Source organism: Gadus macrocephalus, chromosome 14 (genome assembly GCF_031168955.1).
Source record: "Gadus macrocephalus chromosome 14, ASM3116895v1".
Classification (NCBI taxonomy): domain Eukaryota; kingdom Metazoa; phylum Chordata; class Actinopteri; order Gadiformes; family Gadidae; genus Gadus; species Gadus macrocephalus.
In genome coordinates, this window is record NC_082395.1 from 23,833,194 (window position 1) to 23,857,486 (window position 24,293).

A 24,293-nucleotide genomic window follows, 5' to 3' on the forward strand; every position below is an offset into this window, starting at 1 on the left:
TTGAGGGAATATGAGGTACAATGTCTCGTGAGATAGGCATACACACCCCATAGGAATGAGGAGATTAGCCCTCCCTGTCAGATAGTTCGGATCCAGAAGGGCCTCGTCTTCTGTTCGGTACAATACTGACCTCAAGTGGACATAACCTGTACATGCACCACTACTCTTGTCCTACACAAAACCTGATGGGCATGTGTTCCACTACCGCAAGTATCCTTATCTGGAACAGAACAGGTACCACACACTAATCATGCCTTGATGGGTGACAGAAGGCCCACCAGATTCCCAGAGCTAGGCTGTCTGGCCGATTCGGTGGGAATAACTTAATTTATGGAAGATACCTTATGACAATTAACCTACAAATATATCTATCAACAAAATCGAAATCAACTAAATACATATATTTTATAATAATTATCAAAATACAAAGTATTCTCATTAGGTAAGGCCCAGTAAAACACTCATATATATTTATATATATATAAATCTTATCTTGCAATTTAGTATTTTGTGGCATCATCACGTTCCCTTGACGTCAGTACGCCTGACGTCAGTACGTCATCCCGCTGTCCCCGCCCCTGTCCTTGGTGGTGATCGTCCACGCTTTACTTAGCAGCACTTATCCGAACTCCTACCCAGAAATGGCCCTCCTAAAGAGCAACAAGGTGATCTTTGGCCTGGGGAACCTCTCCCCGGCGCTGGGGTCTCTGTCCACCCGGAACAGGTGAGTGATGCTCGGGCTCTGGCGGCTCACTGTAGCGGTCAGGCTGCGCAGACTGACACAAGTCGGTGATGTTGGTGTTGAACACCAAGGAACACTACAAGGTGACCGTCACCGGCCTGTCCTACGCGTAGACCTGGTCCCAGTTGAGGTCGCTGGTCCTCCTCACGGACTCGGTCCCGTTGTGAGGAGGTCTCTGGACCGGGGCGGAAGTGCTGAGACGCGCAGGGGTCAAACGCGTCCAGGCCAGCAGCAGATGCTCGGCGCAGACCGAAAGGGCCGTGACGGGTTATCATGTCAGGGTTTTTGTTTAATGGTTGGAAAGGAACGAATAGAGTGTCGGTAATGATGCTTGAACGTTATTCATATTTTAATGACGACTCCCAACACTAGAGGATTATGGCTGAAGTGAATCCGAGGCTCCAACATCAACCAGGGCCGTCACTCAGACCTCCTAATATCAGATTACACTAGGATGATATGCAGGGAAACCTGGACGCACAGCGTGTGGCTGTGACTCATTATTAACACATGGCGTTAGCTTTTTGATTACCATTTTCCTTTTTATGAACCTTGAATTGATCTTGGAGGCGTTCCGTCGTTACCGGTGCCAGGCGAGCCCATTGGTTGGCCAATCGGCAAGACTGATCGGTGATTGGCTAACATATTTTTTTCTAAACAGGAGTACTGTGCGTGCGTGTGTGTTTGCGTGTGTGTGTGCGTTAGGGGTCTTTGGTGGAGATTAGTGGGGGTCCCCCGAGGTCCATGTTCTCGTACTACAGTGCTGGATTAGCAGCGCAGTTTAGCTCATTGCTAACTACTGCAACTCATTCCCATCACTAGCAGATGGTTCAGGCTGCTCTGATCTTCTTAGTCAGGTCTCCCTTCACATCACTTTCGATTACTTTGAATCGGTTCACTCCATTATAGAGGCTTAATTAACCAGATATGATTGACTGATTAACCAGAAATACCAATGAGTCTGAATGTCACTAGGCCTAAATAGTTCACTTTAGTTCCTCAGAATGTGAAGTTCAAACCTGCAGCCAGCTAACCACTTTATGCTTTATCAATAGATAGTCTGTTGGGCTGACTGGTTGACCTGGTTGTTTGTACAATGTCAAACGATCAAAGGTTATGTCTCCATGTCACTCAATGTTATTACAGCTCCAAAGACCTTTCTCTTCAGTATTGTACTAGTCTATTAGTATAGTACTAGCTTTCAAGGTTAAAATAGTGAACAAATAATGTAATAGTTTGTAAACTTAAAGCCCTCATTTCTTATCAATATTAAACGGCTCCTGAGGTTGTTCCTGCTGATCATATGGAATGTGATTTACATTTACATTGTACACTTGTATTATCAAGTGTTCACTGATTGGATTTAGGTTCTCTGGTTTACTGGCCACCTCGGCTCCGTCCCTCCACTACTAAGTTTAGATCCAACCTTTCAAGTGTCCGAAAGCATCTGAAACCAAAGCTGGTCGGTATGTAGCTGCAGTACACGCTTCAGCCAGGAGCCACAGCCTTTCCTCTGCGCCACAGGGGCCTTCTCTACTCCTCTGAACCTAAATACCTTATACCAGTGTTTAGGCCTGTCACGATAACAAATTTTTCTGGGCGATTAATTGCCCGAGAAATTATTGCGATAAGCGATAATATTGCAGTTTTTCAACTAATATAATGATAAAGTACACCCTTTCGAAGATCAATAAACTTTTATTTTTAAAGAACCCTGGAACAGGACGTCTGGAAGACATTTATAATATCCAGAATAAATTAACAAAACAACCAAAAACAATCTATTATTAACAAAAAATGCTCTTGAATAAAAACCAAACACCACCATAAATAAGATTGAAACACTAAATAAAAAGGATGTAAACACGATTGCGCTTCAAAAAATAATAAACACGTGTAACGCCAGGGCTCCGCCTCCCACACAGACCATGAAACAAGTGACTGACACTTGACGAGGGGGTTTACTCGTTGTGCCCTGTAATTATGAGCCGGAGCCCGATTTCAACCCGACATTTGTTACTTAGGCCTACCCTGCTAAATATATATAATATCTATAAATATATATAATGCATGGAACGCCGGTCATTATCGGGACAGGGCGAACAGGCGACCGATGCGCAGCGGAAGTGTCTTGCTTCGCCCTGAAGGGGCTTATTTTCGATAATGATCGGCGACGTTCTATACATTATCCCGCTTATTACACGGCTACTTGCCAAGATGAAAAAATAACTTCACATGGTGTGTCTTTTTACAATTTCTTCGTTTGCAGTATTCGTAGTGTTGATCAGCAGAGAAATAGTCTGGCAAAGACGTTGACGTTGCTTAGCAACCGAAGACGCTGGGGCTGACAAGTTACCGGACTACTATCTATGCAAGTGAACGGAGCGTTCCACGGCATTTAGAAGACCCGTGTAATAAAGGCCTGTAATATTTCTGTTTATGGCATAGATTTCTTCTCCGATTAGGGCAATAAAGCAATGATTTAAAAAAAAGAGTGTGAATGGAAATTATTGCGGCCGGCAAAAAATTATCGCTCATTTTAATTTATCGCGCAATTAATTGATTTATTGCATATCGCGACAGGCCTACCAGTGTTTAAATAACACTGACTGCACTGTGTTAAGCTAAATTTACTGTAGGAATAATAGCATTTACTTGAATGAATAACGAATAAGTGTGCGGTAATCAGGTTGTTCTTGACTATAGCATGTTAAAGAATAGACAGGGCTGTTCCTTTGTGGAGGGGTTAGGGCTAATGGGGTTCAGAGGTCACCACCACAAGTTCACTAATCCATGATACTGATCCTGGTATTTGTGTAATGGATGACGAGCCTATCCGTGAAATAAGTCATGAATTCCCTTTGTCTGATGCCAACATGGCCAGGCAAGACCTGCGCTCCTTTTGAGGTGAAACGGTCTCTGTGAGGTTTCACAACAGATCTGCAATCAGATTTTTATTGGACCTTTGCACTAATTCCGCCTCCACACACCCCTGTTCTTAACCAATGGCTGTGAGGGGGAAGTGAATGCTCTGTTACAGTTGCTATAGTAGGTTGATTTGAATTTCAACAAAGACTTGAGTGAATAAATGTCCAAAGTATTGTCCTTATTCAGGGTTCAGCTCCACCCTGTGTTGTAGCTGCTGCTGCATTTCAAGGTTTTGTTTTAAAAGCAAATCCCCAAACTTGTCCTTGTGGGGACAAGGTAAGCCCAAACATAATGAACCAATTATCAATGACATTATTATGTCTTCCCTGCAGGTCCCTTAGTGTTTTATTTCATGGTGTGTGAACCAAACTCAAGACTGGAAGAGTAGAAGTCCCTGCTTTCATTAGTTCCTTGCAGCATCTAATTACAACTGCAAACACGATCTAAATAGCCAGTCAGTTTGAACCAGTTTTGTTGTTTGATAAAAAAGCGTAGTGGCAGTTATGTGTTTTCAGAAGGTGAGGAGGTTATATAAAGCCTAGCATACCTAGGACCCTTTAGTTCTGTTATCGACGATCACGCTTTCACTTCCTATTCTGAACTCCTTAAGTAGATTACAAACGTTACGTAACACATCCCTCTGGGAGGCGTTTCAAACGGTTCCGTGGTAGGGATTTAGGAGTCCGAGAGGTCATGACCTCACAAGCCCTCCTGTCCTTTCAGCTCCTGGTGGGGGGGTGTTCAGATGGGCCCCCCCGACCCCATCCTGGGGGTGAGCGAGGCCTTCAAGAAGGACTCCAACCCCAAGAAGATGAACCTGGGAGTGGGAGCCTACCGCGACGACCAGGGCAAGCCCTTTGTGCTCAGCTGTGTCCGCAAGGTACACACACGCATGCATGTACTCATGCACACACACGGTCACACAAGGACAGACACACAAGGACACGCATAAGAATGATAACAGCCATGCAATTCTTGTTTTACAACCTTGAAAAATTTATGATCAGAATTCCAAAAGAGTGTTTTATAGCTTAAATGCTACCAGATGTAGTGTTTAGTCTCAACACACAAGCTGTAACCGTGTATTCACACACTGTTGTGTGGGCTTGTTCTGAGTAAGCTAGCTTACACCAAGCAACCCATAACACCAGCGGACCCGTGACTTATGAAACAAAAGGCTGCCAAAGGTTCACACGATGCAAAGTGAAGGTCAGGGAACCAAGGTCTGCATGTGGGACCGCGTCTCTAGTCCTGACTCTCTACAGGAACTTGAGTGTTGTGATTAACAAAGGCTGTTGTCATGGAAAAGGTGTGATTCATTAAACAATGTTATTTATATGCAAGTTATGAATTGGGCCGTCGGGCTTACTTTAATATGCATCAAAAGACAAGAGACCCAAAGTGATCCATCCCCTGTGTCTGAGCAGACTGTTCCGGTTAGTCCTCGATGTGTGTATGTACCTCAGTTCAGAGGTCACTGACCTCGACGTTTGCCCGATGGATGAGCTGGACGTATTGACTGAGGTCCACTCTGGGCGGCTCCTCTCTCCCCAGGCCGAGGCTCTGATCTCCGCCAAGCAGATGGACAAGGAGTATCTGGGCATCACCGGGCTGGCCGACTTCAACAAGTCCTGCGCCAAGCTGGCCCTGGGGGCGGACAGCGAGGTTCTGAAGAGCGGACGGGTGAGCGCCTGACGGTACCGCTCCTATTGGAGGGCTGCCTCTTTGTTCCCAAGGTCACATGACTACAACACTATGTGGTAGTCTGGGTAATGTACATTTGTACCAATACAAAATCAACCTTTTGATGGGCGACAAGAAAAAGATCCATTCTTCCTTCTTCCCATCAGAACATCACGGTTCAGACCATCTCTGGAACCGGATCTCTGCGCATCGGAGCCAACTTCCTGGTAAGAGGGTGCTGTGGTTGTGGTCCATTTACAGCGTGGCCTCCTCCCATCCCCCCTCCCCAACCCTTCTCCCCCATCCCTTCTCCCCCATCCCTCCTCACCCCTTCCTTCCCCTCCCCCTCCTTCCCTCCCCCTCCCCTTCCCCCCCCCATCCCTCCTCCAACTTCCCTTCTCCCTCCTTCTCCCTCCCTCCCCCTCCCCCTGCCTCCCCCTCCTTCTCCCTTCTCCCAAGCATCAAAGCGTTCAGCTTCGAACCCCTCAGCATCGCTTCTGCTCTTTTCCCGCCACAGTCTCGTTTCCACGGTGGCCCCCGTGACGTGTACCTGCCCAAGCCCTCCTGGGGAAACCACACCCCCATCTTCAAGGACGCCGGCATGACGCTGAAGGCCTACCGCTACTACGACCCAGCCACCTGCGGCTTCGACCACAGCGGGGCGCTGGAGGATATCTCCGTAAGGACCGCCACACTCTGCGCCAACACTGGGGCTGGGCGCTGGGCAGAGGCGTTGTGTGTGTGTGTGTGTGTGTGTTTTGACTGAAAAAAGAAATGTGCTTGTGCTACAGAAAATCCCGGAGCAGAGCGTGATCATGTTGCACGCCTGCGCCCACAACCCCACCGGCGTGGACCCCCGCCCCGAGCAGTGGAAGGAGATCTCCGACCTGGTGAAGGTGAGCTCACCTGCTGGACCTCTTATCCTAGCTGTCTCTGTTGTATACGGGGAATGGGTTAACCTAGTTAATGTTAGTGCTTGGCACTTGGTTCTATGAACATCCTTACTTGTACAGACAGATATATTGCGGTTTCACTTTTTCTGACAACTTATTGTAAGATGCTTTGGAAAAAAACTTCTGCTAAGCGCCCTAAATGTAAATTAAAATGAACCCTGTGCTCCTTTAAATATCTACCAGTGTTCGCTCTTCGATGCTGTTCAACACGTTTGTTTCCCACCTCAAAGATTTGGTCTGTTAGTTTCTTCCCTTAACCTCGCCCTTCTCTTCGTTCAATCAGAAAAGGAACCTGCTGGTGTTCTTCGACATGGCCTATCAGGGCTTTGCCAGCGGCGACATCGACAAAGACGCCTGGGCAGTGCGCTACTTCATCGAGCAGGGACACAACATCGTTCTGTCCCAGTCCTTCGCCAAGAACATGGGTCTCTACGGTGAGCATTGCCTTCGCTTGGTGCATGCTGCTCATAAGATGGCCTTATGTATGTATGACAGTATGATTCATCAGGTATCACCTGCAGGTAATGAATCATTATCACTGCAAGGTGAAGCTGCACACAGGAACAGAACAGCAGCCACAGGAAGGCTGTTGGTCCAATCAGCCACTGACTCTTTTCCCTGCTCTTTACTGCCCCTCAGTGGTGATATGGTGGATATGGTTTGACATTTCCCCTCCCATTATTAGTTAAAATTCACCACCATGATACTTAATTCACAACCAATAAGGCCCCTGATATAGACACAGCATTGATGCGTAATTTGAATTGATAAAATAATTATTAACCTGAATATTGCTGATGTTGGTATGCCTTTCTCCAACTCAAACGAGTCAATGTCGTCAATGTAAACCCATGTTTAGTTGAGCTATTGTAACACATCGTTGTGTGTTGGTCCTCAGGCGAGCGCGTTGGGGGCTTCACGGTGGTCTGCAACGACGCTGAGGAGGCCAAGCGGGTCGAGTCCCAGCTGAAGATCCTCATCCGGCCCATCTACTCCAACCCCCCCATGAACGGAGCGCGCATCGCCTCCACCATCCTCAACACGCCCGAGCTCTACTCTGTGTGGTACGTAGAGAGGCTATAGAGCTTTACTCCATAGAGCTCTACTCTGTGTGGTATGTAGGGAGGCTATAGAGCTCTACTCCATAGAGCTCTACTCTGCGTGGTACGTAGAGAGGCTATAGAGCTGTACTATATAGAGCTGTACTCCGTGTGGTACGTAAAGAGGCTACAGAGCTGTACTATATAGAGCTGTACTCCGTGTGGTACGTAAAGAGGCTACAGAGCTGTACGCTATAGAGCTGTACTCAATAGAGCTCTACTCCGTGTGGTAAGTAGAGGCTATAGAACTGTACTCTATAGAGCTCTACTCTGTGTCGTACGTAGAAACGCTATAGAGCTGTACTCTATAGAGCGGTACTCTATAGAGGAGTGTTCTATAGAGCTGTACTCTGTGTGGTACGTAGAGAGGCTATAGAGCAGTACTCTATAGCGCTGTACTCCGTGTGGTAGATAGAGAGGCTATAGAGCTGTACTCTATAGAGCTATACTCTATAGAGCTCTTCTCCGTGTGGTACGTAGTACTTACTACTAAATAATCCAAGAATAATAAACTAGTGAGCCTAGTGTCTGAACCATCGCTCCTCTGCTCTCTGTCCAGAGAGGGAGCTCGTGCTTCCAACTCTTTAGTGGAGTTGTTCCAGAACGGATTCTATGCTTTGCTTCCTTACTGCCTATATTTATTTTATTTATTTATTTATTTTAATAATTGAATTACAAATAGATAAATAATATAATTGTTTTATTCTCATAATATAATATCAATATTTAAAAATCTTTTTTTCCTCTCTCCTCTTTTCTCTCTGTCCTTCTCTCTTTTTTTTTTTTTTTTTTTTTTTTTAAACCTTTTTTATCTCTCTCTCCCCTCTCCTCCCTCTCTCTCTCTTCTCCTCCCAGGCTGGGGGAGGTCCATGGCATGGCCAACCGTATCATCAAGATGAGGGAGCAGCTGGCGGCGGGACTGAAGAAGGAGGGCTCCACGCGCGACTGGCAGCACGTCATCGACCAGATCGGCATGTTCTGCTTCACCGGCCTCAAGCCTGAGCAGGTACGGCCTCAGCCTCCAGCTCAGCAGAAGGAACATTAGCAGGGGATGACACTAACCGTTGCCCGCTTGCCCGGGGCAACTAAAAATAATATTTGGGCAAATTGAGATTATTTCTGGTTGCCCGAAATGGCAAGTGCATTTTTTAGGGTTTGTTCATATATATTCATTAGGGCTGTAACGATACGCGTATCAAACCGAAAATCGCGATACTCAAAGCCACGATCCTGTCTCGCGGTGTGAGAAGGCAGAAGCGCGATATGCCCTTTCTAACTCTTCGGTCAAATTGTCCGATTGAAATTTGCTAATAATTTGTCTAAATAATAGTCTGCTGACAGCGCCCCCTCCTATCGATGCCGTAAATATGTGACGAGATGCCCTCTCTGTGATCACAGCTCTCCGTGGCTACGGAGGATTGCATTTCTCCACAGCCGTCGAAGTCCTCATATGCGATATGAACGACATTTATCCAGAGTTGGCCAAGCGCGAAAAAAATTGCCTGTGTGATCCTGTCTCTATTGTTTTGTGTGATTTGACTGGCAGTTTGTCTGCTTATAGGTCGGAATGAAGCGGCCACCGATTATTGACAGGATGGGTACTTTATTCTACCGGACTCGTTCGCTTCTTCACTAGACACACGCGCTACCGCTCGCTCTCCTCGCTCATCCACTCACTCGCTGACGTCACTCACACACGCATACGCACACTGCCATTCTCCCGCACACACATATGCTACTCGTAACACTATGCCTCGTTATTGCGACGTTCATGTTTTTCCTCATCTATTGAAAGTTAGGCTATTAAACATGTTGCATTCTATACGGCCTGATTATGTCATTATTTAAGCTACATAGCCTAATAAGAAGCGCTAATAAGGATATTTGAATAAACCAACCAAACAGTTAAAGGGGCCCTATTATGCCTACCAGCAAAAAGCATCCTCCAACTGCAATCTTTGGTTATTTCTTTATTAATTTAGCTATACTTTAATAGTATTATTTCGGTTCAAATCTGTTCAGTGTTCCAAATTATTTGTTATTAAATGTTACATTAAGATAATTGGTATTTAAGTGTTGTTTAAATAAAATGCTTTTTAAATTTAAAAGAATCGTGGGATGTATCGAACCGTGGGTCAAAAATCGTGATACAAACCGAATCGTGAATTTGTGTATCGTTACAGCCCTAATATTCATATATATTTAGAGTTTCTAAAAACAGCAATAGCGATCTTTTCCATGAAATTTGACCTGCACAAACTATATATTATATGAAAGCTGAGCCTCCACCAATTACGACAATCTAATCCATATCATTCTGGGACTAAAACTCACAAATAACAATTTAAGAAAAAACTTCCCCTTTTCTTTTAAAAACCAAAAATGAAATTTTACCTTTGTGATTTTTGTCAACAAAGTTGAATCTGATCTCATTAAACCACCATAAACAGATAATCCAGTGGACAAATTTTGCAACTAAACATGGTGTTTAGTTACAATAAATTACTTAAGAGAAGGTTTCTTAGGAAAAAGGTAAATTGCCTTCAATCAGAACACATGTTCTTCAGCGCAATCTAGTGGCCATATGTGTATTTGCGAATGTTTGGCTTGGTGTCATTCGATTATATTTGCCCTGAACTTTAAATAGAGGTTTCAAGTGTCAAAATGGTAAGATATCTACCTGTTTGTGTCTCATAGTACGACAGTGATACCAACTGATAATGACCAACTGATAATTATTTCAGGTCGAAATGTAATCTTCCACTTATGCCGTAAAGAAGTATCCACATTGAATATTTCACTTGCACAACAATCTTTCTATTGGCACCAAAATGTAATATTATAGCCCTAGCAGTTTTGGAGATATACTCTATTTACTTTGGTTACGTTCTTTTCTGAAAAAAAAAACGGTTTCGAAAATGGTATAGAATATCAATATTTTTCCAGGTATAATGTATAAATTTAGAAAATCCAGTATCGTGACAATACTACTATAAACGCGATTGTGATTATTTAGTTACTTACAAGAAACGTGGAAGTTAAAAAAAGATATCTTTGCTACTACCTTGGACATTTAGTTATTTACATTTGCATAAAATCCAGATGAAAGCATGCAGGTCTACATATAACTGGGCGATAGCTTTAATAGGTTGCAATGGTGGACTGAAATCACTTCATGGCACGATGTGACCATTTGGTATATAAGTAAACAAAGAAGAAGTTTGTTATTGTTTAAACACATACTATGTGGAAGCTAACATTCGGCTTCAGATTGAGCTAGGATGAGTTTTCTGAGTTCCCCAAATTAGGCCAGGTGCCTCGCAAAAAGAGGCCCGTTCATGTTTCTGATTTTAATTCGGACAAGTGAACATTACATTCGGGCAAGTCGAACATGACCTGTACTTGCCCGATGGGCAAGTGCTTTTGAAACCTTAGTGTCAACCCCTGCATTAGTCACATAGTCATATTCATACAGAAGTATAAAAACATCATAAAAACCATTACATTTACATTCAGGGCGCTAAGCAGTCACTTTTATCCAAAGCGATTAACAATAAGTACATTTGTCAGAAGAAAGAGAAACAACAATATATCTCTGTCTGTTAGGGCTTTGACTTCGAACTTCGTGATTCGAATATAATTCGAATATCAAAAAAATAAATCAAAATTCTAACGAATATTAGGCAGCCCTTAATATTCGAACCTGTTATGGGCAGGCCAAGAGGGAGAGACGTCGGAGAACCCATGCAGTCTATTCATAATATTGTAATGACCACAGAAGAGGCAGTGAATGAAGTATTGATTAGACAGCGATTTATTAGAAACATAATAAACCGTTGGAACACGCAAGACCGGTAACCATAGCAACGCCTGTAAACAAACCTCGCAAAGCCCAATTCAGGGCTGAATCCGAATACTCATACTTATAGTATGCATTTTGTAGTACGCCACAAATATAGCGCGTCCGAATGCTCAGTGTGCATTGTGTAGTACGGAAAACGTTTCAGAATGCGTACTACCGCCACAGTATACAACGGTAGGTCACTACGTTATCTGGTAACGGACGAAGAAGAGATTGCTGACCCGACACTACCAACAGCGGCTTAGAAAGACGTCATAGAAAGCGGCGAAAAAAAGACATTAAAAAAGTAAAGTAAGTAATTAAGTAAAAAGAGACATTTTGAATTTAATAGCAACGATGACAAGACGGAAAACAGGTAACTTATCAAGGTAATTTTGCCGGCATCTGAGGGGAGACACGTCATCTCCAAACATCCGGTGGAGTTACGGCGGTGTTCGGAAGAGTTCAGAGGCGTTCTACGCATAGCTGGAGCATGGAGTGAAGAGGATTCACTTTGCTCATAAAAAGTCAGTCAGGACACCGTAATTCGATCCTCACCAGCCGGTGTGATTTGGTCAAGCCTACCGACTGTTCAAACAAAGCATTGGTTTGATATTTCCCCGCCTTCTTCCTGGTAAACATCCTCTGATTGTCTCCAGATGACGGAGTGCAACGACTTGAGGATGTAATCAAATTTCCCCAGATCATACTCCGCAAACGGGGAAGGGACAGATTACATCCCCGGCTGATTTGTAAACATAATGCAAATGATTGAAATGATCAAACACTTTGAGGAGTCAGGCTTTGTGGGCCGGTTCCCCCTCATGGGACCTGGGTCACCGCTTATCTTCTCCTGACGAGGCTGCTCAGGGGGCGATACTCATCCTGGGGGCAAAACAGGGTTTCTGGTTTACCCTCACCTCAAGAACATCAAGCCAACCAGCTCCATGTCATACAGTATGGGGTCCATGTTGTACAGTATGGGGTTCATGTTATAGAACCATGTGCCTGGAACTTGGTTCTATAACATTATTACTGTACCACAGCGATATATTGTTAGATAAAAGCGTCTGCTAAATTCCCTCAATGTACATGTCAAGGTTGTACAGTATGTCTTGCAGTTTGAGGTTCACGTTACATCTTAACGACTTGATTTTTTCCTCGTGCTCTGGACCTCAGCCTGCTGAATGTTAACCTAATGGGGACCTCCTTCAGCCTGCTGAATGTTAACCTAATGGGGACCTCCTTCAGCCTGCTGAATGTTAACCTAATGGGGACCTCCTTCAGCCTGCTGAATGTTAACCTAATGGGGACCTCCTCTCAGCCTGCTGAATGTTAACCTAATGGGGACCTCCTCTCAGCCTGCTGAATGTTAACCTAATGGGGACCTCCTCTCAGCCTGCTGAATGTTAACCTAATGGGGACCTCCTCTCAGCCTGCTGAATGTTAACCTAATGGGGACCTCCTCTCAGACTGCTGAATGTTAACCTAATGGGGACCTCCTCTCAGACTGCTGAATGTTAACCTAATGGGGACCTCCTCTCAGACTGCTGAATGTTAACCTTATGGGAGACCTCCTTCAGCCTGCTGAATGTTAACCTAATGGGGACCTCCTCTCTCCCGTCAGGTTGAGCGTCTCACCAAGGAGTTCTCCGTGTACATGACCAAGGACGGCCGCATCTCCATGGCCGGCGTGACATCCGGGAACGTGGGCTACCTGGCGGCCGGCATCCACGCCGTCACCAAGTAGCCACGGCGACGCAGAGATGAATATATATATATATATAGGAGACGTTGATAGAGGCAGACTAAATGTGTCCTATTCTCACCCTGCTCCCCTCATTCCATGTTTAGAGCAACAAAAAAAGAGTTTGTTTAGAGTATTTGATTCAGTTTTATCTTCTAGAAGTTTTGCAGTGGGCCGCCCGTCTGAGCTTATCGAGTCGTTAACGGTTTAATAGTCTGGAGTGGCCTCTCAGTTCTCTCTGAACAGGAGACGTGATGTGACCCAACAACACACTAATCTCAGTCTGCTGACTGTGGGGCTGGTGTCTCTTGACTGTGTGTCTGCTTTTTCATGATGTACTGTTGGCCCGATCCAGCACCTCCTCAGAACGCACCCTGATGACACGCTACACACTGTGCTAATGCTGGGCCAATAAAGAACATTACACAAAGTGGAAATGCGTTTCACACTACAGCCACTCTGTCGATCATGGAGCACTTAATGGAAGTTAAGGTTTTGGTTTAGTTTAGGATGCATACCATTAGTATGCATCCTAATCATTCATACTAATCTATGGCTCTTTATCTAAACTAATCAACCTTTCAGTCAGTGATGAGTGTTTATTCTGTCCTTTCGACACGTCTATTGAAATGAGTAACAGTAAATTACATTCTTAAAAGGTTATTTTGAGTTGCTAAAAAGACATCAGCTTCTCAGTCACTCGACTTAAGTACCCAAATTAGACCAAGTTACTCTGATCTTCTGTGCTAGATCCAGAGGTCTGCTGTTTCTGCTTGACCGTGCATTATGGACACATTGACCTTTTTTCATACATCTAAACAAAGCACAACTCAAATCTCCTTAAAGATTTCCTCCAAAGGGAGAGAACGGCTGATTAACAGAGCCTTCTGAGATCAACAGACAGAAGCAATACGCAGGAGTCAGGGAGAGAGAGATCAGCTCCCGGGACGACAATGTAGTTAGCAAAGAACCGGTCATTCATCTTATTCTGAACAAATAAATTCATCAATAAATTCAACGAATAAATTCATTACCAAAATAAAATATTGGCTATCAAGTGTTTTATTTTTTCCAATTTTCCTTGGATGTTACTATTGAATTGTTATTAGAAGGGGGGGCGCTCTTGGTTAGTTCATAAAACGGTGGCGGCGGGGGCGGGGGGGGGGGGGGACATGAACATTGGACCGTCCCGTCCCCACTGAGGCACGTGACTCGCGGTCACGTGACTCTCCATATTAAGCAGCTGACCGCCCGTTGGGTTTCACTCCCGGAGGAAAGGAGCTGAAGCCCGCTTCTCTCAGGAAGGACCGGCAGAACCAGAACCAGACCCGGGTAAATAACGTTCTCTCCTAGAGTGACTGCGGACCGAGGTTCGGGTTAGAGACCGGAGCTGTTGTTTAAGGCTAAGGGTAGCTAGCAGTCACACGGCGCTACACGGCGCTGTTATCCTGTCAGAGGGGAGATGGGAGTTTTACTGGAAGTACCTGCTGGGGTTAGCGGTTAGTACCTGGGGTGATTGAGTACCCGACGTACAGGGTCGTAGCCCCTCTGTACCGTGAAGGATTTTGAGTCAGATGTGTGTTGTGTTGTGATCCAGATGTGTGTTGTGATGCTGATGTGTTTTGTGTTGTGATGTATATGTGTGTTGGGATGCAGATGTGTGTTGCCATACAGATGTGTATTGCCTTAACGTTATACAAGCTGGACTTGAACCACTACAAGTCTTAACGTACGTGGTATTTACATTCTGTTCACCTCGTCAAAGGTCTCTACTTCATTAACCCATTCAGTGAAGGTGGTCAGATGATGAGTCCCAACTCACCGCCTGGTTTGACAGGCATCTTCCTGTGACCGGAGGGAACACGGATGTCACCATTTTGTTTCTTGACACCTGTTTCTCTCTTTTGAAGGAACTTCAGTGAAGACCACAGGATCCTCATCTGAACCCCCACCCTAAGTGAAGACCCTGTTGGGATCACAGCTGATCTGGGAGTGACAGGACCTGGTGTCATACTTGTCGTGCTGGTCTGACTTGGTGATCGTACAGCTTCATCTGTTGGTTGACTACAGACCCTTCCACCACTGGGAACACTGGGCTGGCTAGAGGTCAAAGGTCAGCCTTCGGCTCCTGAGGGGATGTCTCAGAGTGTGGACGCAGAGGAAGGGCCCCGGTTGGGGGAGGGGCCCCGAGACGGCTCGGGGGAGCGGGCCTGGCTGCTGCAGAGCCCATGCGTGGAGTCGGGACGCACGCCAGAGGCGGAGCGTGCCAAGGCCGCGGGGGGGGTGTCGTCCATGGCCGCCGTCTTCATCGTGGTCAACGCGGCGCTGGGGGCGGGGCTTCTCAACTTCCCCGCCGCCTTCAACATGGCGGGCGGAGTGGTGGCCGGACTGATGCTACAAATGGTGAGAGAGAGAGAGAGAGAGAGAGATGACTAATTGGGTTTAGTACTAACGTGATGTAAATCACGTTAGTCTCCAGCCTGATCCAGTTCTAACGAACCCTGGAGACTCGAGTAAACGCCAAACACGCTATCCCCTTCAACACCACAATGTGAATTGCATTTAGGAGCACAGAAGTTGAACCTTGGTGTAACGGTTCCTTTTTCCCTTTGGTCTGCAGTGTATGCTGATCTTCATCATCAGCGGACTGGTGGTGCTGGGGTACTGCTCACAGGTCAATGTCTGGTTTATCAGCCCCCTTTTGGTCGTGTGTGTGTGTTGTCAGTTGCTAAATAAGATCAGCAGATACTATTTCCTAATTTTCTTCGGTATCTGAAACAAAATAGGATTCCATCCCAATGAAATGATTGATTGAAGGTTGAATCTCTGGCTCCGAGGTCAGCAGAGCATCAGGTGTTGAAGCAGGTCTGACCTGAGCTCCTCTCCTCCAGGTCAGCAACGAGGCCACCTACCAGGAGGTGGTCCGGGTGTCCTGCGGGAAGGTCTCGGGCGTGGTCTGCGAGCTGTCCATCGCAGTCTACACCTTCGGCACCTGCATCGCCTTCTTCATCGTCATCGGAGACCAGCTGGAATGCTGTGAGTCGTGTGTGTGTGTGTGTGTGTGTGTGTGTGTGTGTGTGTGTGTGTGTGTGTGTGTGTGTGTGTGTGTGTGTGTGTGTGTGTGTGTGTGTGTGTGTGTGTGTGTGTGTGTCGAGTTGACCAAGCTTCACTGGAATGACCTCAGGGTGGAACCAGTCGTAGTCCTAGTGTGCTGTAAGAGTGTCCAAAGGGCAAACCGTCTTGTGACTCGGGAACCGCAGAAACGCTGACAAATAGAAATGTGTTTTGTCTGCCTGGCTTCCTCCATTTGGAGGAAGTGGGGAAACAGAAGCTCTTATGAGTCCTGACGACCATTTCTTATCCTTAATCAATTATAGTTATCTAGAAGGTCACCACCTTTCTCAGTCTGATCTTATCACAAGGAAACTCCCAATCAGATCAATAGCCACACCCCTTCCTCTCAGATGATCAATTGAGGGGGGTCTGTCCTGTGATCCACAAAGTGGGGTCTGTCCTGTGATCCACAGAGTGGGGTCTGTCCTCTGGTCCACAAAGTGGGGTCTGTCCTGTGATCCACAGAGTGTGGTCTGTCCTGTGGTCAATGGATTGGGGTCTGTCCTGTGATCCACAGAGTGGGGTCTGTCCTGTGATCCACAGAGTGGGGTCTGTCCTGTGATCCACAGAGTGGGGTCTGTCCTGTGATCCACAGAGTGGGGTCTGTCCTGTGATCCACAAAGTGGAGTCTGTCCTGTGATCCACAGAGTGGGGTCTGTCCTGTGATCCACAGAGTGGGGTCTGTCCTGTGATCCACAGAGTGGGGTCTGTCCTGTGATCCACAGAGTGGGGTCTGTCCTGTGGTCAATAGAGGGGGGTCTGTCCTGTGGTCAATAGAGCGGGGTTGTGTCCCTACAGATGATCACGCATTAATATCTAGTTGCATGAGGATATTTGAAGCTGTAGACTCTGACAGTGTGTGGTTGTCTCCTCCCCCCCGTCCCGTCCCGTCAGTGATGGCGGCAGTGGCTCACGAGGGCGCCCCCTCGCACTGGTACCTGCAGCGCCGCTTCACCATCTGTGTGACGGCCATCCTGGTCATCCTCCCGCTCTCCATCCCCAAGGAGATCGGCTTCCAGAAATACGCCAGGTAGGACCGCCTCACACACCCATCAATCAATCAATCAATCAATAAAACATTGTTTTCATGGAGGGGGGGACACATGTCGGGGTCACATATGGGGTCACATGGGTGTTAACATGGGTCATGGCTCTTGGCCGTGTCATGTGACTGATGACTTTGTACCCGCAGTGCGTTCAGCGTGGTCGGCACCTGGTACGTCACCATCGTGGTCATCGTCAAGTACTTTCTGATGACCGAGGAGACCGTGCCCACCAACGTCCCTACCAGGTGAGCCCCTCCCCCTCCCCCACCAGGTCAGCTCCTCCCCCACCAGGTCAGCTTCTCCCACCCCCACCAGGTCAGCTCCCCCCCCCCCTACTAGGTAAGCTCCTCCCCTACCAGGTCAGCCCCTCCCCGCTGTGGGGGTCCCACCATAGAGGCCGCACCCTGAAGCTCTCCTGGCCCAGCGGTTCTGAACGGCTCCTGCTCCCTGTGCTCCTCTCACCGTGCTCCTGTGCTCCTCTCTCTGCTCCTCTCACCGTGTGCTCCTCCTGCAGCGCCGCCTCGTGGACCGCCGTATTCAACGCCATGCCCACCATCTGCTTTGGCTTCCAGGTGTGTGTGTGTGTGTGTGTGTGTGTGTGTGTGTGTGTGTGTGTGTGTGTGTGTGTGTGTGTGTGTGTGTGTGTGTGTGTGTGTGTGTGTGTGTGTGTGTGTGTGTGTGTGTGTGTGTGTGTGTGTGTGTGTGGTTAAACTCATTCAGCATATCATTAGAGAAAATAATTATCAGTGTTGGATGCTCCGTGCTTAGGACCAGCTAACCTCACCTGTCTCCTCCTCCCTGTCTCCTGTCACACCTGTCTCCTGTCTCACCTGTCTCCTCCTCCCTGTCTCCTGTCACACCTGTCTCCTCCTCCTCCCTGTCTCCTGTCACACCTGTCTCCTCCTCCTCCCTGTCTCCTGTCACACCTGTCTCCTCCTCCTCCCTGTCTCCTGTCTCACCTCTCTGCTCTGCTCCTCCTCCCTGTCTTCTGTCTCACCTGTCTCCTCCTCCTCCCTGTCTTCTGTCCCACCTGTCTCCTCCTCCTCCTCCTCCTCCTCCTCCTCCAGTGCCATGTGAGCAGTGTCCCGGTGTTCAACAGCATGAGCAGGAAGCAGATGAGGCCGTGGGGCCTGGTGGTGACGGTTGGCATGATCATCTGCCTCTTTGTGTACACGGGAACCGGTAAGACGGGCCCCACACCCTGGTCTAATGCCCCACACACCCTAGTTTAAAGCCACACACACCCTGGTTTAATGCCCCACACAGAGTCAGGGATCTGGGATCTCATTTATAAAACTGCGTGGGGTCGTTACTAAAAGTGTACGTACGCCCAAAAGCCAAGTTTTGTGTGCGCCAAAAAATATTCAGACTTATAAAACCCTGCGTACGCACTACGCACACCTCTAAGCAATCTTTGCTTTATAAATCACAGAGTGCCTACAAGTGTGCGCAGCTGAATCAGCTTCACGTTCCGCCCTGTACACGGCCCTTTGTAACCATAAATGGTCAACGCAAACAACCTCATGAATGCAATCTGCATATAAAACAGACTCCGATGGAAGTATTATGTCTTGTCGGAAAGAATGGCAGAAGGACTGAGAAACGAAATTTCACGGAGGTTGAAGTGGAGACACTTCAACCTGTGAGGTGCAGGCCCGAAAAGTAGTTTTGTTCGGCCGTCACAGGATTGGGATCACCAACAACAAAAAGCGAGTGAGTAGCAAAATTTTGCTGCAGCAGTGAACTCTTGTCAGTGGCACGCAGCGCACAGTCCCAGAATTAAAAAATAAGTGGTCTGACATAATGGTACATATTTTTATGTACCAATAAATTGTTATGGTCCCTGAAGACCCTCTCCCTCCGAATCCTGCCATTTGCATGGTCCTCCAGCAGTGCCGGCAGTGCCATGGTGCAGCATTACACACGGGGCTCACCGCTGTATTTATAGGGTTACGGTAATAAGACAAACTTGGGGTGGAAAGTCACGTACGCCACTTTCAGCCCCGTTTTGTGCGTACGCAACGGTTATAAATGAGACCCCTGGTGTTATGTACTCTATGAAGGCAGCATGACCACAGCTAGGTTGGAGAGCATCCATGTGTAGCTTAAGCTCCTCTTGGTTTAGGGAAGGCTAATCCTCTGAAACAAACTTCTTAACAGTTTAAGATACTTAAACCGGTTTACTCTCCATTTCTCTCATTTCTAACTCTGATTCATCGTGTGTGTGTGTGTGTGTTGCAGGTGTTTGTGGATTCCTCTCGTTTGGCTCTGAGGTCAAGCAGGATGTGTTGATGTCCTACCCCTCTGATGACATCGCTATAGCAATTGCACGAGCCTTCATCGTTGTCTGTGTCGTCACCTCGTATCCCATCCTGCACTTCTGTGGCAGGTAAGACTAACCCAGACTCGACGGTCAGACCTGCTACATGGTCAGACCATGAGTTCAGGGATGTGCATCATTTATCAAACAGTTGTTCAGTTGAATTAAATTTGCAGAGTCTGTTCAGAAGAGCCCATGGCGTCTGGTCCCCACTGCTCCCCTAATCCTCCTAACAGCTCCTTCTCCTCCTCCTTCTCCTCCTCCTCAGGGCGGTGGTGGAGGGGCTGTGGCTGCGCTGCCGGGGGGAGCAGGTGGAGCTGTGTGTGGTTCGGGAGCGGAGGCGTCGGATCCTCCAGACCGTGGTGTGGTTCTCCTCCACGCTCGCCCTCGCCCTCTTCATCCCCGACATCGGCAAGGTCATCTCGCTGATCGGAGGGCTGGCCGCCTGCTTCATCTTCGTCTTCCCAGGTATCCTCATCACCACCTCATCAGTACCATCGCTGTGATGATGTAATAGATCACATGATAACATCTTCTCTGTCCCCAGGTCTGTGTCTAATCCAAGCCAAGCTTTCTGAGAGTGACGACCGGTCTGCCAGGTAACGTTGTGCCTCCGTTGGGATGCTCTGTGTGGATTCTAGGATGTCTGGTTCTGTGCTGATTCTCTCTGATCTCTCACAGCTGGTACGTGCTGGTGGTCTACGGGGTGGTGATGGTCACCATCGGGGTGTTTGTCTTCGGACTGACGACGTCCAACTCTGTTTACCAAGACATCGTCAGCTAAAACAGCACCTGTCGCCCCTCCGGTCTGAAGGTGCGACAGCGGCAGTGTTCATGGACTATTCAACAAGGAGACGATTCCTAGGGGCCGAGCATCAATACTTGGAACATGGATTGATTTTAAGGATGGAAAGACATAATTACAAGTGACAAACATTATTTTATGTATTTTTCAGGGTTTTAGTATTTATTTAGTAATCTGTGCAATTTACAGGGAAATGGTGCCTACACTTGTATGAGGGCAGAGAAGCCACTGCCTCCATGAACTAAAATACTATGTGGTCTTCATGTTATAAAGGGATCAGTGGTCAGTATGTTCAAAATAGCTTGAAATCTAGTAATTTGTTAGTGTTGCAGATATACCAAATTCTGACAGTGCATGTACATTCCTACATTGTAAAAGAGTCACTACACAATGTTAGTATATCATGTTACATTCAGACCTAATGGCTTTTAAATGTCGTCCCTGTGTGAAGGAGCTGCACAATGACAGAAAAATGTTCACTTTCTTAGACCAACATTGGGATCCCAGTCTTGGGCAGTACACTAGTGGAGATTCCCTTTGGGTCATTGACTTATGTAAATAATGATTTAATAGTTTGTTGCAAAATTGTATGTTCTGTGAAAATGTAAAATGATTTAAATGTAAATAGTTAAGATGGAGAATAAAAGCCAAGTATTGTACAGAGCTCATCTCCCAAAACATTTTTATATCTAAAAGCTTTTGATTCAGTCAGCTCCATGTATGCCTAGTAGTCATTGCCATTAAACGGCCAAGGAATGATTTCAAACTGTTGGTGTCCTTGTTGAGCATTAGACATTTTTTTTGACATCTTAAAATTGCCAAAAAGCTTGTGCCTGATTGGCAGGTTTGCACCAAAGTATCACAATAAAGGCGCTCAAATTGAAGTTGTGGTTTAATCAAAAAAAGAAATATCAATCATGTACAATATCAACCCCCCCCCCCCAAAAAAAGTGCAGTATATGACATTTGAAGAAAACGAGGGGGAAGAGGAGAAGCCTCCAAACCCTGTTCCATAAGGTCCTCTTACGAAGAGGCTTCCGTCTAGAGCTCAGACCGCGAAGAACTTCCCTGAGAAGAACTTCTGAGCCCGACCTCGTCTAGTAGGAGCCAGATGTTATGAAGGACTCAAACATGTGGAGGGCTGGGCCTGGGGCCCACTGAGGAACCATGTGACCAGCACCCTGCAACACAACATCACAGTCAATCTCCTTGGACTGACAGTAAAACATGGGATGGAGAAGTAATGTGACAGTGAGCAGGTACATGATGCTTACCTTGACCGTAAGAAAGGTGAGGTTACCATACTGCTGATAGAAGCCAGCTATCTGGTTATCGTATTTCCAACTTTGGTACTTTGTGGTTTCCTAGGAGCAAATCATACACAGACAAGTTAGTGTTTAGACTCCAACACTCTGGTATCGTCCCCCTCTCCTCCCTGGAGGAGCAAAACCTTACCTGAATGCCGAGGTCCTCCACAAACCACTGGTCCCCCAGAAAGTTGCAGGCCATGTCCGTGTCCCCGTTGTAGACCAGCGCCCGGATGCCCTGGGACAGCAGCTTGAGGTAGAAGTCCTTCATCGTGGGGTAGATCCTGGTGTACCCATCTCCAACCACGTCGCTGTTGGAGAACAAACCGGGCTGAGAGGGTGGCCTCTCGCTACAGACCCCCGGGCCACCTTCAGCAGAGCTGGGGAGTCCGGCGCTAATGTGCAAGTACCTACATGACCCATCAAGTTCTTTAGGAGGCACTGGGTAGGACGCAGCCTTCTCCTATTATAGACGGGCCTGGAGCCCAGAAGCGTGCCTGCGCATGTCCCAGGGGGCCTGGAGCCCAGAGCCTCCTGTATGTACCTGCAGAGGTCCCAGGGGGGCCGGACGTCAGGGATGTGCAGGGCCTTCCTGACGTCGCGGCGGTTCAGCCAGCTCTTCTGAGCCGTGCTGTTGAGGCAGGGCGGCACGCCGCCGACGTTCAGGCTCACGCGCTGCCCCGGCGCTACCTGCAGAAACACACCTCCGTTATGGTCGACCCACCAACCAACGCCAGCTCAGAAGGAGGAAGCCCTTACCCTGAGGTGCCGCCAGGCCTCCCTGCTGTTCCTCAGGAGGTTGCGCATGCTCCTCTCGTAGCCCTGGTGGGATTTGACTCCGCCCGCACAGTCCAGGTACAGCGCGTACTCGTTGAGCCCGCCCTCATACACGATCCGGAAGGCCAGGTTCACCTGAGGCAGGAGTGGAGCGAGGGTTAGGAAACGGTCCGACAGTGAGGAGATCCGCTGTGAGGGAGAACACGCACCATGGTGTTGCAGGGCCCGGCCTCTGCGTTGTCGAAGTGACAGCCCGAATCGTCACAGCAGTTTGAGGTGAGGTCACGCCACAAACTGTAGGGAAGAGGAAATGTCACCAGCAACCACGTGACAATGGAAGTCTTTAAAGGCTGCTGTTAAAGTGAAATCTGATCTCCTATGTGAATCATTAGTTACTGCAGATATTGTCCACCTACTCTTCTCCAAAGAGGCCATGGTAGTAACCAAAATAGACGAGGGACCGGTCATTAAGAGCATAGCTGCTGAGTCCGTTTCCAACAGCAAAGCCCTTGAAAAACAGAGACGGAAGTGTGAAACTCAGCTTTGGACTTGACCCCGACCAACAAGTTCTGGTAAAAGATCCCTTCACCTTGAAGTTGATCTTCGCTGCGCCGCCTGCCACTCGCTGGCTGAGAGTGGGGGCGTAGATACCACCGTAGCTCTCCCCAAAGATGAAGAAGTCGTTCTTTGCGAAGTTCGGAAACTTCCCAAAGAAACTCTGCAGTGCTAGGTAATTATTATCTGCAACCTAAGAAATGCAGCATGAATTAATATGGTGCCATTGCTCCACCTGGTGATAACCAGTCCCATTAGGCCCTTCACTGCCCCCACCTCGTCGTCACTGGTGTTGTAGTTCTCGGTATCAGAATAAGAGAAGCCCACTCCTGCAGGGGACTCCAGATACAGAAGGTTTGTGATCTTGTTCCAGCTGAACTCGTTCACATAAAGACTGTTTCCATTGTCTTGTACCTGAGAAAAAAATAAGTATTTTTCAGGTATTCTCATTTTAAAGCTGTGGTTAGCGTCCATGCTCTACAAGGACCACTCACATGGAAGGGGCCGTTCTCAGACAGGAACCCGTCCAGTGAGCTACAGCCCGGACCCCCGTTCAGCCAGAGGACCAGGGGGTCATTGACGGGGTCCCTCTGGGAGGTCACGAACCTGGAGAGCAGAGCCAACAGCGCATGTGTTGAGCTACATGTTGCACATCTTCATACCAGACCAGAATGTCGTCTGCACTGAGAATTTAAGGAAATCTAGGTTCTAGGAAATCACTTACATGTCAAACTACTGAGCCACTACACGATCAAATCTGCTTTGAGGACGAGTGAGAGAGGAAGTTGCCACCATCACTAGAATGCTCTGTTGTGTGAAGTCTACTCACCAGTAATGAAGGAAGGTTCCTGGGCTGGCCATCAGATAACCCGACCACTGCCTGTAGTTCGGTTTGAACGCCATGCCGGGTAGAGCTTTGACTTCATCTGGCGGGTACTGGGCCAGGGCGCAGACACCGCAGAACCACAGCAACACCAGGACACGTCTAGGTAACATGGTGACTCCTCGGTGGACGAGAAGGACAGTCTGCGGGTCTCTGCTGTGCAGATGAAGAGACGGACAGTCTACGGGTCTCTGCTGTGGAGATGAAGAGATGAACAGTCTGCGGGTGGATGTGAACAGTTCTCTACTTCCTGGACAAACAGCAGTGCTGTAAACAACCTCAACAAGCGGTCATATGACTGGCTGCGGCTCCACGTGATCAATAAAACACGAAATAAATCATTTATAAAGCGGATTTGTTACTTCAATAAGCAACACCTGTGTCAATTTAATCATAATCTCAGAATTTTGACTTTTTGAGATGTTATGTTGTTAAGTGGCGTAAGATTTTTTTAAATGTTTTAAAGTTGCGTTGGATGATATTTTGATGTTC

The 24,293-nt window shown here is 47.3% G+C and overlaps 3 protein-coding genes across 4 annotated transcripts; 2 read left to right on the plus strand and 1 right to left on the minus strand.

Annotated features, from left to right (window-relative positions):
• The first annotated feature begins 528 nt into the window (after window positions 1–528).
• got2b (glutamic-oxaloacetic transaminase 2b, mitochondrial) lies at window positions 529–14,038 on the plus strand. Its single transcript, XM_060072291.1, has 10 exons — window positions 529–724; window positions 4,394–4,550; window positions 5,225–5,353; window positions 5,521–5,580; window positions 5,871–6,032; window positions 6,145–6,249; window positions 6,590–6,740; window positions 7,205–7,370; window positions 8,262–8,412; window positions 12,875–14,038. The coding sequence occupies exons 1-10, from the start codon at window positions 642–644 to the stop codon at window positions 12,995–12,997; spliced, it is 1,287 nt and encodes a 428-aa protein (XP_059928274.1). The 5' UTR covers window positions 529–641; the 3' UTR covers window positions 12,998–14,038.
• A 133-nt stretch (window positions 14,039–14,171) lies between these two features.
• On the plus strand, window positions 14,172–21,163 carry slc38a7 (solute carrier family 38 member 7). 2 transcript variants are annotated; one of them, XM_060072286.1, is made up of 13 exons: window positions 14,173–14,326; window positions 14,905–14,951; window positions 15,065–15,397; window positions 15,615–15,668; window positions 15,886–16,030; window positions 17,003–17,138; window positions 17,301–17,399; window positions 17,669–17,726; window positions 18,222–18,336; window positions 19,396–19,543; window positions 19,743–19,942; window positions 20,022–20,073; window positions 20,156–21,163. In XM_060072286.1, exons 3-13 carry the CDS (start codon window positions 15,131–15,133, stop codon window positions 20,256–20,258), a joined length of 1,377 nt encoding a protein of 458 aa, XP_059928269.1. In that variant the 5' UTR covers window positions 14,173–14,326; window positions 14,905–14,951; window positions 15,065–15,130; the 3' UTR covers window positions 20,259–21,163. The 2 variants fall into 2 exon arrangements, with proteins under 2 accessions (XP_059928268.1, XP_059928269.1); XM_060072285.1 differs by having other exon boundaries at window positions 14,172–14,326; window positions 14,905–15,397.
• Window positions 21,154–24,116, minus strand: si:ch211-122f10.4 (cathepsin A-like). Its single transcript, XM_060072284.1, has 11 exons — window positions 23,748–24,116; window positions 23,413–23,524; window positions 23,195–23,332; window positions 22,953–23,111; window positions 22,780–22,871; window positions 22,573–22,657; window positions 22,346–22,498; window positions 22,131–22,276; window positions 21,735–21,897; window positions 21,554–21,643; window positions 21,154–21,460 (listed from the first exon to the last, which is right to left on the minus strand). Exons 1-11 carry the CDS (start codon window positions 23,912–23,914, stop codon window positions 21,377–21,379), a joined length of 1,389 nt encoding a protein of 462 aa, XP_059928267.1. The 5' UTR covers window positions 23,915–24,116; the 3' UTR covers window positions 21,154–21,376.
• Window positions 24,117–24,293: the final 177 nt, after the last annotated feature.